Source organism: Lathyrus oleraceus, chromosome 5, assembly GCF_024323335.1.
Source record: "Lathyrus oleraceus cultivar Zhongwan6 chromosome 5, CAAS_Psat_ZW6_1.0, whole genome shotgun sequence".
In the NCBI taxonomy this organism is placed as follows: Eukaryota; Viridiplantae; Streptophyta; class Magnoliopsida; order Fabales; family Fabaceae; genus Lathyrus; species Lathyrus oleraceus.
In genome coordinates, this window is record NC_066583.1 from 39055647 (window position 1) to 39069769 (window position 14123).

General features: G+C 38.4%; 1 protein-coding gene and 1 non-coding gene across 2 annotated transcripts; one reads left to right on the plus strand and one right to left on the minus strand.

Annotated features, from left to right (window-relative positions):
* Window positions 1-8825: 8825 nt before the first annotated feature.
* Window positions 8826-10785, minus strand: LOC127078615 (uncharacterized). Its single transcript, XM_051019056.1, has 3 exons — window positions 10500-10785; window positions 9055-10457; window positions 8826-8969 (listed from the first exon to the last, which is right to left on the minus strand). Exons 1-3 carry the CDS (start codon window positions 10783-10785, stop codon window positions 8826-8828), a joined length of 1833 nt encoding a protein of 610 aa, XP_050875013.1.
* A 565-nt stretch (window positions 10786-11350) lies between these two features.
* On the plus strand, window positions 11351-11457 carry LOC127089091 (small nucleolar RNA R71). Its single transcript, XR_007790868.1, has one exon. It is a non-coding gene; the product is annotated as a small nucleolar RNA R71 (small nucleolar RNA).
* The last annotated feature ends 2666 nt before the right edge of the window (window positions 11458-14123 follow it).

The following is a 14123-nucleotide window of genomic DNA, read 5'->3' on the forward strand; positions in this document are numbered from 1 at the left end:
ATGATAAGCTTGAAGTTCTTTGTGAAACGTTGGTTGATTTCGAGAACATGAAGCGCAATAGCGTCGAGCTCACTGAAGAACTACAAAAGCAAGGGTGGGAAAATTACTTTCAACGCCTCTATGGCCTTGTGTACACGATTCTTGTGAAGGAGTTCTGGCATTTCGCAGACTCAGATGATCACTACATTGACTCCTACGTTCTGGGAGTCAAGATAGTCATCACTGAGAAATCAATTGCTTCTCTTCCGAACATGGAGAAGACAGGAGGAAGACGCATCTACAACATAAACCCTAGGGCAAAGTACTTGTCCCAGGAAATAAACCCTACCATCTTCCAATAGAGTGCTGAAGGCAAGCATTCCAAGAACAAGGAACTACATCAGAACCTCCGGGTCTAGCTGAAGATCATCTTAGGCACCATCCATCATCGTCCTGCTTCAAACTCTGCTGACTACATCAACACAGATCAGAAGTACATCCTGTACTGCATTCACATGGGTCTGAAACTCTGTCTACCTGCACTCCTCTTCAAGTACCTCCAAGATTCAATTAAAGACACTAGAAACAACATGAAGACAAAGAACTACATCCCTTTAGGGAGACTGATATCTGATGTATTGATCGAGAGTGGCCTCGTGGACCATCTGATTCAGCTCAGACTCATGGAAGATGTCAACATTGACACTGGAAGACCTTTGAATGCTCGGAGTCTGAAGAGCATGGGAATCATTGATCAAGTCAGAGCCAGACCAACACTTGATACCTCCTGGGAATCACTCAAAGATCAGAGAGAGATTCCCAATGGACTCTACTTGTTCTCCAAGATCGACCCTCCAGAGGTAATAGCCTACTATCTAGAGGATTTGTACAAGCAAAGGGTGGATATCACTGAATTTTCAGTGGACTGGCTACCTGAGCATCCACCAAACTTCATGAAGAGGATGCGAGAGCCATCTGAGAAGTCCAAGAAGGCAAAGCATGCTAAGCTGGGAGAATCATCTGGATCAAGACCCCCAGTTCCTCTGGTTGGCTCTCCAGGTAAGTCTGTATCTCTCCCTCCCTCTGTCAAAATTAAACCTATTGCTTCTTCTCTTCCCTAAATAACACCCATATACACCTCTACTGAAACTCCTCCCTAAACCACCAGATCTTCTAACCCACCATCTCTGAAATTCAACCTCGCCACCACAACTTTACCTATTTTAGAAGCAGAAATGCTGAATGAAACCACCTCACCATCTCCTCAATCCCCACCTTACTACGAACTCTCATCTGATACTGAACCATCTGACCCTCAATCCCCCACTCTGGCTCAGCTCCAAGCCCATGCTCTAGCCTCTCAAAAGCCATCACATCCTGACCCTGAACCTGAAGTCACTTCCCCACCTCCAGAACATCCAAATCCAACCACATCTGAACCACAACCATCTGAACCAACCCACTCTGAACCACAACCATCTGAACCAACCCACTCTGACATACCACCACCCATCACTTCCGCTGACCCAACAACTCCCACACTTAATCTAAGTGCCCCCATCTCACCCTCCTGACCCTCCCAAGCCTCTGCCGATGAACCAGAAACTACCCTTCCTACCCTTGAAGAAGCAGTCAAGGTTTTTGCAGAGTCTTCAGTTGAAAAGGTCAAGTCTCTGACCATCAACTCTAGTATCAGTGATGATCCCTCTGCTGTAAGAATTCACTGGAACATAGTGATAAGTTGGATGACCTCTGAAGCCTTCAAGCTGAAAGGCCTCTCTGAGCAAGTCCGCAACGACTTCATCAGAGACGCTGAGATCAGACTCCAAGAGCGCCTAGCCAGAGAAGCTGAGGAACGGGAAAGGAAGGAAGATAAAGAGAAAGCGCGTCTAGAAGAACTTCAGAGGATAAGAGAAGATGAAGCAAAGGCTATTGTTGTTGTTGTTGCTGAGGCTGAGGCAAAAGCTAAAGCCGACACTGAAGAAGCAATTTGCATTGCTGAAGAAGTTGCTGCCAAAGCCAAAGCTGATGAACTGACTCAGGGGGAGCACTCCAACTCTGGGTTCGTCCCTCTGGTCCTGAAGACTCTCGAAGAACTGCAGAAAGAACAACAGATAGTTCGAGCCAGACTGGATCAACAGAACTCTGTCAACGTTAACATTCAGAACATGATGTCCCAGCTGCTCCAGAGGATGCCTCCGCCTCCAAACCCTTAGGCACTTAGGCTATTTTCCTTGTTGCTTTCTATGTTTTGATGTCTGTTTCTTGCTTTCTGCTTTCTGACATATGTGTGTATCTGTAAATGCTTCTATATCAATATCACTTTTTTGCTGCTATGTCTTTTTGATTATGACAAAAAGGGGGAGAACTAAAACAGCTCTGATGAAAACATAACTAATTCCTTTCAAGCACTGCAAACATGTTCAATAAACTATTACAAAATCAATGACTTAAGATATGTAGGAAAGTAGCTAAAAGCACCAGACCATGGAAGGTTCGGTAAGAACTTCTGAGCTATCCAAAGATCTAACTTAGGGGGAGCCCACTGTAATATCTGATCTAAGAGTTTCTTTAAATGTTTCATCTTTAATCTAAACTATTTTGTCATCATCAAAAAGGGGGAGATTGTAAGAACAAAGTTGGTTCTACAATATCTCTCTAAGATTTTTATGATAACAAAGGATGAAACAAAAATGGTACTCTAACGTGATTTTTTCTTAGTGTGCAAGACTCTGAACACTTTGCAGGATTCTGACAATACATCAGATATAAAATTATGTCAGATATTCGATGATCAGATGCCACTCAGAAAGGATACATCCAGAAGGTTCTGACTCTGAGCAACGCAGATACCAGCGTAACATTTAAAAGTCAGAAGCTCCGTTAAAAGACTACTAAATCCAAACTCTGATACTTAAGAAGTCTAGAGCACTGAGAAGCTCTGATGAAGTCATACATAATCCTCCTCTGAAGACAAACTCTGACATATCAAGACTCTGACGTAGACTCACCAGTCCAGAACGCGTAACCGAAAAGAATCTTAATATGGAAAGAAAGTATTTAAAGAAGGGAATAATGAGGCGGACAAAACAGTTTTAGAAAGAAACAAAGAAAGTAATGACATTAATTATTCTTCAATGACCAAGATTTTGTCATCACTTCAACGGTCCTTCTCAATGACTGTATAAAGGACGGAATACCTCACAAGACAATACACATGAGACACACAGAAATCTCATTCATCCTCTCTCATTTTAACGAGCTGCTGCTCTTACGTGAAAAGCTTTTGTTCTTTTATTTTTGTAATATTTTCTTTTTGTTAGAAGCACTTTACATTACAATTTACTCTTGCTTAAACTACTTCCTCAAGTGACTCTGCACAATCTGAATACTTGAGAGGGCTAAGAGATTATTCTCTTAGACGTTTGGTTGTGTAATCTTTCAAGATTAGTGGATTAAGTCCTTTTTGAAGGCGAAATCACCTTGGCCGGGTGGACTGGAGTAACTTTAAATTTCAAGCAAACCAGTATAAAATTCTGTGTTTTTGATTTCTGAAAAAGTTTTTTATTTCCAAATTAATTCAAACCCCCTTTCTTGTTTTTCTCAAACTTCACCTTCTTCCTTAGGGAACCATCTATATCTTTCACGATCCATCATAGACCTTCAATCATAAACCGCTCACCCTAGTGACATATTGTTTCTTTAAAACCAAATACAATTTTCTTTGGAATTCCATATATACCCTTTTAGGACGATATAATGACAGTCTGCATTTGTACCTAGAGTTGTTTGTCTCGTACAAAAACATTTTATTCCTTCTTTTTTGTCTAAGACGTTGTTTCCCTCTATGGTACAAATTCCATTTCTCTTATGGATTCCAATATACCCTTACCTTTGGTTCCAAATTACACCATTCGGTCACTTTTACCAAAATCCCCAATTCTATGACTTTGGTCATTTTTTCCATTCATCTCCATGATGCATTCATATTCTACCTTCATTCACTTCATGTGATATACTATATCTTTAAGCCAAATACATTATCTCCTTGAACTCCATATTGTGTCAGCTTGTGAACCAAAAGTTGTTTGTCTCATACACAAACACTTAATTCTCCTTATTTTCGGTTATACCATATAGTGGCAAACGCTTCCAACTACCCACATATTGGTCAACGCCAGTTTTACTCTTAGGTTCAAATTTCATCCTTTTATGGGGTTCAAATCATACAATCTTTTGGTTCAGACGATATCGGTATCACTATTCTTTTCACCTCCCACCATTAGTTCTATGAACTACGGAGCTCTGAATTTCTTATTTCACTATAAGGATGCATATGCATGAGGGATCTCCAATCCTCACTGAACACTCTATCTATTTCTCTCCTTCCCTTATTCTTTCGCGAGTAATCTTTAGATATAACACCTATCCGACTAGGAACAATCAAAACGGTTCCCATGCAGTACCATGGATGTTAGGGGTGCTAATACCCTCCTATTGCATAACTGACTTCCTTACCCAGTTATCTCTTTCCCCGGGTTTTATCATGCTTTCCTTTTCCATTGGGAATAAATAAAGTTCGATGGCAACTATGTTGTATGTTCGAGCGTGCGATGCGTTCGGGTATATTTCCGCTAGCTTCAACTTGGAGACTTAAAGAAAATTCTGCCAGTGAAACACAATATTTTGACAAGTCTATTTCTTTGTGAAAAGATATCATTTGTTTGTACACAATTTTTCTTTAAGTTTTTGTTATTGATTTGTGTAAAATCTACTTGTGTAGAAATATCTTGTAACAAACAAAACATTATTCAAACTATTTTTTTGATTCCTTAAGGAAGGTATCCTTGAGAAGACAAAGAAGGTTGTTCTTTGTGAAGTCCTTAAGAAGACTAGGATATATTTGGATCCTTGAGAAGACAAAGAAGGTTATTCTTTATGATTATTTTAATATGTTGATTATAGTGGGTTATGTCCTTGTGTATAAGGCAAAATCACCTTGGCGGATGGACTGAAGTAGCTTTGAGTTTCAAGTGAACTAGGATAAAAATAATTGTGTTTTTATCTCTTTGTAACTAACTTGTTAGTGGTGTTCTTATTTTGGAAAAAGCTTTTGCTTGTAAAACCCAATTCAAACCCTCCTTTTCTTGTGTTTTTCACACCTTCAATTGGCATCAGAGCTCTGGTTCTGACTGTGATAAAAGTTTTATCAACACTTCGTCGTGTTCAGTACCGGTCCAGTTTGTGTGAGAAACAATGGTCGCTGCTAACGTTGTTAACAATAATGAAATAGATCACTACAGTGTAAAACCACCAATATTTGATGGTGAGAAATTTAATTATTAGAAAGATAGAATATAAATCTTCTTTCTTGGTTACGATGTTGATCTCTGGGATTTTGTAGCCAATTGCTATGTCCACCCAATTAATGCTGAAGGGAATAACATAACAAGAAGTGCTATGACTAATCAATAGAAGAAAGATTTCAAAAATCATCATAAGGCCAGAACTATATTGCTAAATGATGTCTCTTATATGCAATATGAGAAGATAACAAACAGAGATTCTGCCAAATCCATTTTTGACTCTCTAAGGATGAGTCAAGAGAGGAATGCTCAAGTAAATGAGACAAAGGCATTGGCCTTAATCCAGAAATACGAGGCATTCAAAATGGAAGATAATGAAACAATTGAGACTATGTTCTTAAGTTTTCAGATGCTTGTTGTAGGACTGAAGATTCTTGAAAAAGGATACTCTATAATTGACCATGTCAAGAAGACTATCATAAGTCTTCCATAAAATTGGAGACCTATGACAACTAATCTGAAGTTGGCAAAGGATTTGAACAATATCAGTCTTGAAGAACTTGTTAGTACTTTAAGAAGACACGAGATTGAGCTCGAGGAATATGAACCTCAGAAGCGAGGTAAATTTGTTGCTCTAAAGTCTAAGTCTGAGAAGGTAAGAGCTTATCAAGCTGAGGAAGAATCAGAAGGATCTGATGAAGACTCAGAAGATGATGATGAGTTATTTCTAATCTCAAGGAGAGTCAACAAACTATGGAAACATAGGCAAAGTGGTCAAGGAAAGTTCAGAGGAGTCAGAAGGACTGCTGGTCGCTTCGATTCTTCGTCTGGACAGAAAAAGGAAGGTTCTAAAAAAGAAGTTATGTGCTTCAAGTGCAAAAAGTCAGGCCACTACAAAAATGATTGTCCTAAGCTGAAAAAGGACAGAAGGCTTAAGAAGAATTTTGATCAGAAAAATAGCAAATGTCTTATTTTTCCTCTTGCAGTAATAAAGGAGAAATTCCCCGAATATCTATCTCAAGGACTGCGTGTTAATATCGAGTTCGAATAATCGTTCAATTAAACAAAAACTAGTGTTGGAGGTTTTAGATTCAAATTTATAAAAATAATGGAAAATAAAATAAATAATGTTGTAAAAAGGGTTTTCAAGGTAAAGGAACATGTCAGGGAAGGTGTGTAATTTGTCCCTATAACAACTCTTAGTCAATATTGCATCAACAAATATCAATTAATTACTACTAGTTTTCAAGTGTATTTTCTCCCAAGGGTTTGGTGAGAAAACCTGTACTCGTTCAACCCTAATCTCTATGTCCATAGGAAATTATCAGTAAAATTAAGCCTTAATATATTGAGAATCATCTGGTTTATACAGGGTATCCCTAGTCCTAGGTGATACCTATTGTAGAATAATCTTATGAAAGCATTATCAATGGCGGTCCAGCCTAATTGATAATCATACAATAATCTCAATTGTTCTGAAAGAGAAAACATTAAACACATCAAAAGATTACGGTAATTCTAAAAAACAATACTGTCATTACAAACGTAAACTCAAAGTCATTACAAATTCAAATCAGGGACAACCCACTAGCATTGGGGGGGGGGGGGGGGAGGGTTAGCTACTCATATTGTTCAAAATAAATTCAAGATAAAAATTAGACATTTCAAGTGATTGGATAGTTGGGATCTTCAATTACGTCCGCTCATGAAAATCTTCCGCTCTTCGAATTCCCTTATTTCTCCAATTTTTAATCGTGTAACAATTCTTTGTCCTGGTTCCAAGTCCCCTTCATTCCTCGTAAAAACTCTCCTAAATAGTGAAAATCCATTGGCACTGGTTGGAAATCCCCAAAACATCCTTTCAGCTCACTACTTGAAAAAAACAAAAGAGCAAAAAGAATCAGCACCTAGGCCAACATGACCCGTGTCAGCTGACACGACTGGCTGTGTTGCACCACTAATTTTCCAATTCTTTTTTCCACGCCCAGGCAGACTGACACGACCCGTGTCAGGTGACACGGGCGCCCGTGTTGCACCACTGATCCTTCCATTTTCTTGAACTTTTGTAATGCCATCATCCTGCCACGGCCCGTGTCAGGTGACACGGGTGGTCGTGACAGACCTCCTGTAGCTTGGCCATTTCCTTCCTAAAACCCCGGATTTCTCTATACTTTCTTGCACCGAGTCTTTTGGGTCTTTTACTTAGACCTGAAGAAAATTAAAAATTGACAACCAAAGCATAAAATGCAGAAAACTCAAAATAAAACTCAAAATGATAAAACGAGCAAATAACTTACGGAAACTAAAACTAACTCAAATGGTAGCACAATACGAACAAAGTACTACATAGTACCTGGATTTTTATCGAATAGGAGATGAAAATATAATACAAATGGTGACCGATCACAACCTCAAACTTAGCTCATTGTTTGTCCTCAAGCAATGTTCCGAACGACAGAACGCGTCACCCCCAAAATACCTGAAATCTTACTTACCACAATACTGCTGAGATCTTTCGCCACTAGCCCTCACTCTTTCTTTCATAGTCCCTGCTTTCCACAATTGATTTTCCGTCGCACTTCCACATAAACTTACTGCTTCACCTGTCATCTTATTTCACACTCTCACCAATTCTCTCTGGGTTAAAGTGTTTGCGCTCAAATTTTAGAATATGTAATATCGACTCATAAATTTGTATAACTTCTCCTTTCATATCACCTACATACAACACACACTTTTTGAGGTCTTTTTCGATTGTAACAGGGTTTGGATTATGGTGGGGTAAACACACACAAAAAAGGAAAGTAAATGGTTTTGGGCTCAGAGTAGTGTTGTCATTCCTTTCACTGTGTTAACTTGCAATATTCATGAAATGGGCATTTTTAGACACCTTTTTCAACTCGATGATGGGTGTTGTGCAATATGTTATCCGCAAGTATACGGAACACGTCAAAGTAATACAAAAGATTATCGTTCCCATAGAGACCAAATTGTCAATCTATCGATTTCTATTGTTATGGAGCTTATCTAAGGTAGTCAAATAAGTAGGTTCAAGTATACTAAAGTGTGAATGACGAAGTAAATAAATTCAGATAATAGGCATGGAAATCAGTGCTTGTTTCAAAAGGTTGAATGCTTCTATACATTCTTCGTCGAAAATAAACTCAACATCTTTCATTAGAAGGCTAGTTAGAGGTTTTGTTATTTTAGAGAAGTCTTTAATAAAACGTCGGTAAAAACCGGCATGTCCAAGAAAGCTACAGACTTCCCTAATGGTCTTAGGTGGTTTGAGATTTTCTATAACCTCTATTTTGGCTTTATCAACCTCAATGCCCTTTTCAGAGACTATGTGTCATAATATTATTCCTTCGGTAACCATAAAGTGACATTTTTCCCAGTTTAGCACAAGGTTTGTTTCCACGCATCTTTCTAGATTTTTCTCAAGGTTGGCTAGACAGTCTTCAAAATTGAATCCGCATACTGAGAAATCATCCATAAAAATTTCCATACTCTCATCGAGGAAGTCTGCAAAGATTGACATCATACAGCGTTGGAAGGTGGTTGGGGCATTGCAAAGTTCGAAGGGCATTCGTCTATAGGCAAACGTTCTGTAAGGGCATGTAAAGGTTGTTTTCTCTTGATCTTCGGGGTGAATGGGAATTTGGAAAAATCCCGAGTATCCATCTAAATAGAAAAAGTAAGAGTGTCTAGTTAGATGCTCAAGCATTTGATCTATGAATGGGAGAGGAAAATGATCTTTCCTAGTTACCTTATTTAGTTTTCTGTAGTCAATGCACATACGCCAACCATTTTCTACATGTTTAGCTACATGCTCGCCTTTCTCATTTTCCACAACCGTGACACCTCCTTTTTTAGGTACCACATGTACAGGGCTCACCCACTTACTATATGAAATTTGATAAATTATACCAGCCTCTAGTAGTTTCAATACTTCTTTCTTTACCACGTCGCTCATTATAGGGTTTAGCCTTCGTTGATGTTCTCTAGAAGGTTTAGAGTCTTCCTCCATCAAGATTCGGTGCATGCTCCCGGATGGACTTATCCCTTTGAGATCAAATATGTTATATCCTAAAGGTGAGGGATACTTTAGCAAGATATCTAAAATTTGGCTTGTTTCATCTCTATTCAAGGTGGCGCTTACTATAACTGGGTGATTTAGTTCTTGATCTAAAAACTCATATCTTAGATTCTTGGGTAGTTCCTTAAGTTCTATAGATAATTTCTTAGGACATGGCATATGGTTCGGGGTAAGTGCTAAGCATTCATAAAGGTTGTCATCCATGTGAGGCTCCAGTCTAAATCCGTCGCCTTCTCTTATGGAAGTCGAGGAATATTTCATTGTCTCGGCAGGTCTTTCTTGATCTAGCTCCCTTATGCATTCATCAATGATATCAATGGCATAACAAGAGTCTTCTATGACTGGTGCCATTAGGAATTTGGAAAGTATAAATTCTATCTTTTCATCACTCATTTTGAAAGTTAGTTTTCCTCTTTTAACATCTATTATGGATCCCACAGATGATAAGAAGGGTCTACCAATGAGGATCGGGACTTCGTCATCTTCTTTAATTTCCATTACCATAAAATCTGTTCGGACATAAAGTTGTTTGATTCTAACTGGAATGTCTTCTAATATGCCTACTGAATATTTTACAGATCTATCGGCTAATTGAAGATACATTTTAGTCGGTTGTAATTCTCCTAGGTTTATCCTTTTACAAACTGCTAAAAGCATCAAGCTTATGCTTGCTTCCAAGTCTAGGAACGCTTTTTCTATAACATTATTCCCTAAAATACAAGGTATGGAAAAGCTCCCGGGATCTTTCTCCTTCTTAGCAAGTTTATTCTCAGCAATGGAGTTGCATTCTAAAGGTTTGGGATCATCCAACCCACGTTTGTTGGTTAAGATGTCCTTAAGGAATTTGGCATAAGATGGTATCTGGGTGATGGCTTCGGTGAAAGGGATTTCTAAGTGGAGTTTCTCGATCACTTTTATAAACTTTTTATATTGGTCATCATTTTTTCTCTCTTTAAGTCTTTGCGGAAATAGAATTGGTGGTTTATAAGGAGAGGGTGGAACATAAACTTTATCTTTATTTTCTCCCTTATCCTTCACTTTCTGGTCTTTTTGTCTCTCTACCTCCTCTACTTCTTATATAGACACAACATTTTTCTTAGAAGCCTTTTGTTCACTCATGACTGGTTTTACAGGTTCGTCATAGGTGGTCCCACTTTGTAGGGTAACAACGTTATCTTGCCCTCGGGGGTTTGGTTGAGGTTGTCCAGGAAATTGCCCTTCAGGTGTGGCCTGGGGGGCTTGTTGTTGTGCTATTTGTAAGGTTTGGATTTCAAGCATCTTATTGTGAGTGATCATCGAATAAACCTTAGTTCCTAATTGTTTGATAAGTTCATTTATGTGAATATCTTGGTTTAGGAACTCTTTATTTTGCTGAGTCTGGGCCGAAATGAAACTTTCCATGATTTTCTCTAGGTTCAGCTTTTGAGGAACGACTTGTATAGGTTGGATTTGTATTTGAGCTTGAAAACCTGGTGGTCTTTGAGGGGTAGAGTTTTGAATAGGGTTATTGTTTTTATAAGAGAAGTTTGAATGATTCCTCCATCCCGGGTTGTAAGTGTTTGAAAACGGGTTTCCTTGGGCATAATTGACCTGGTCTGAGTTTGATTCAGTTAACAGATTTCATTATGGTGCAAGATGTCCTTTGGTTCCACAGATTTCACAATCTACAGCTATTGTGGCTGTAGGATTTGCAGATATGTGTTCGACCTTCAGGGCTAAAGTGTCCATTTTAGCTTTCATCATGTCCATACAATTAACCTCATGTATTCCTCCTTTGGTCTCCCTTTTCTCCACTGATGCTCGTTCCGACTCCCATTGGTAATGGTTTTGTGTCATATCTTCGATGAGAGCACAAGCGTCGGGGTAACGTTTATTCATCAAAGCACCACCGGCGACAGCGTCGATGGACATCTTTGTGTTATAGTGAAGTATATTATAGAAGGTGTGAATAATCAGCCATTGTTCTAGGCCATGGTGTGGACAAACTCTTAGTAGTTCTTTATATCTTTCCCAAGCTTCAAAAAGTGACTCACCCTGATTTTGAGTGAATCGAGTTATTTGGTTTCGAAGGACAGCGGTCTTACTAGGTGGAAAATACCTTGCAAGGAACACTCTCCTGAGGTCTTCCCAAGTAGTTATTGAGTTATTCGGAAGGGAATCTAACCAAGACTGTGCTCTATCTCTGAGGGAAAACGGGAATAGTCTTAGACAAATTGCCTCAGGTGAAGCACCGTTGGTCTTGAATGTATCATCTAGTTGGATAAAAACTTTTAAATGTTGATTTGGATTCTCTGTAGCGAGACTCGCGTATTGATTTTGTTGTACTAGTTGTAATAATGAGGGTTTTAATTCGATATTATTAGCAGGAATAGCCGAGTTTACTATACTAGAACTAGGTTCTTCGTTAGAAGGTTGGGCAAATTCCTTAAGTGGTCTTCAGTTATGATCTTCGGCCATTGCTCTCCTAATTCTTTGGAGCAAACGACGTGCGCGAGCGTATCACTCCGGTTCAGCTATTGGATCTTTTAAACTTCTGGTACTGCGAGTTTTTCGCATTTACCGACTAATAGGGCCTTAGTCTAGACGATGTAACAATAGGGTATGAAAATTTGACGTAATTGGTCCCCGACAAAGGCACCAAAAACTTGATGGGTGTTGTGCAATATGCTATCCTGAAGTATATGGAACACGTCAAAGTAATACAAAAGATTATCGTTCCCACAGAGACCAAATTGTCAATCTATCAATTTCTATTGTTACGGTGCTTATATAAGGTAATCAAATAAGTAGGTTCAAGTATACTGAAGTGAGAATGACGAAGTAAATAAATTCAGATAAAATGCGGCTTAGATGTAACTCACATCAGTTAGGAAATGATCTAATTGTTTCTAAACAGATCTACTTATGGGGCAATATTTTCTACTTAGAGAAGAATCAATTTAACAAGAACTGTCGCTTTCGCGTATTCAGAATCGGGCTTACTCTCTAATTAATTCCCTCCATTGTCACTGATGAAGGGTGCTTGTCACGTTAAAGTAGTAAACCTATTTTTAAGAAATTAAATCCTTGACTTAGTTAAAAAGTGATTTTGATTTGGAAAGTTTAACTTAAAAGGGATCCATGACTTTCGCTCAAGGATCCGGATTTTAAACCTACAAACGCGTCCGAAAATAGTTTCAAAATCGTTTTCTAATAGTGTTAAGAATTCCCAATTAACCAGACAAAATGCTTTCGTTACTTTTGACCAGTTAAAACTAACCAAGTTTATCTTTAAGAGTTGGCCGGATTTTGATCTTACCCAACTATACTTCGGCTCTACTTTCATAGTTACCGAACAAAATAAGCACTGAAAACTTGTGTCAAAATCAAAACAGCCCCTAAAGCATTTCTACAGATACAAATAATGGAGTATCATTTTAACGATGATCCTTACATCCTAACCTTTAAAGATTTAGCCAGACATGAAAATAAGTAACAACATAGCAGAATAAATCATATTTAAAAAGGGCGAGTAAATAAAATGTGCAAGTTAAATAAGCGAGTATGTAAAAGCGAGACAAGCAAATAAATAAAGTAAAGCATGCAAGAAAAATAAAACGTAAATGCGAATAAATTGAATAAGAAACCTTCTCCAAATTGGAGACTTTAATTTGGTACACTTGAAAAGAAAACTTGACTGGAAAGTAAAATGGAGGCAAGATTGTTTGTATAGTGCTCCAACCTAACTACAACTCAAGTGTGATAACCCCCCGATGTGACGGATTATCGCTTTTACAATGGTGAACTTTAGGCTTAGTGTTGTGAGCTAAGTTGGATACCTTTTCATGAAATGAAAACGCCTATTTGTAGAAGTTCTAAAAAGCTAGCCAAAGACAAAAATGTCCTCCAACTTCCCTTAGTGGGGTCGTGCCAACAAAGGTGGTGCCCGCCATCCTCACCAAGGCGCTCGCCGTGTGTACAACATGGTAGTTACCACCGGTTGACAACTTACACGTCATGGCACCCTCCTTGGCGGCCGCCATGCTGGACGTCATGTGAACAAATTTCCACAAAAACTTTGGTTTCTTGCTCGTTTGGCTTCGTTTCTTCATAAAAGGCTCTTGTAGGACAAAATATATGAAAATAGGACAAAAGGAAAACATAACATAACAAAATGAAAATAAAAACCTAATAAGCATGTGCAATCCGAGTCAAATACGCAGTGTGTTTCAGTGTTATTACTCGACTCCTTAGTTTCTACTCAAGTATTGCCTTTGAGGGTATATCTTTGATTTTTTTTCCTTATGAGTCTCTTTTTTAGGTAAGTGCATTATTTTTGTATTATTTTTCCTTTCCCCTTTTTTTTCAATCAGGACTCTCTTTTTTTCTTTCTTTTTCATGCTGCTTTTTCTCTTCTTTTTTTTGCAATTACCTAATTGATCTTAGGTGTCCAAACCCCAAACTTAGAACTTGTCACAAATTCCAGACCAACAACACATATTCGAGCAGGGTATGGAAGTGTTTAGGCCATGGGTTTACACAGATGCGATAATACAACAAACAAAGGGATATAGGCTCAAACGGGGTTAACAAGGGATAATATTAACATGGATTGCTAGAAAGGCTCGAGGTTTATAACACAAACAAAGTGCCTCAATGTGTGTATACATGTAGTGATATTCCAAGATAACTTACACAAACTAATAGTGATAAAGACATACATGAACTATCGCTCATGATGAAAAATGTATTTGGCCTTT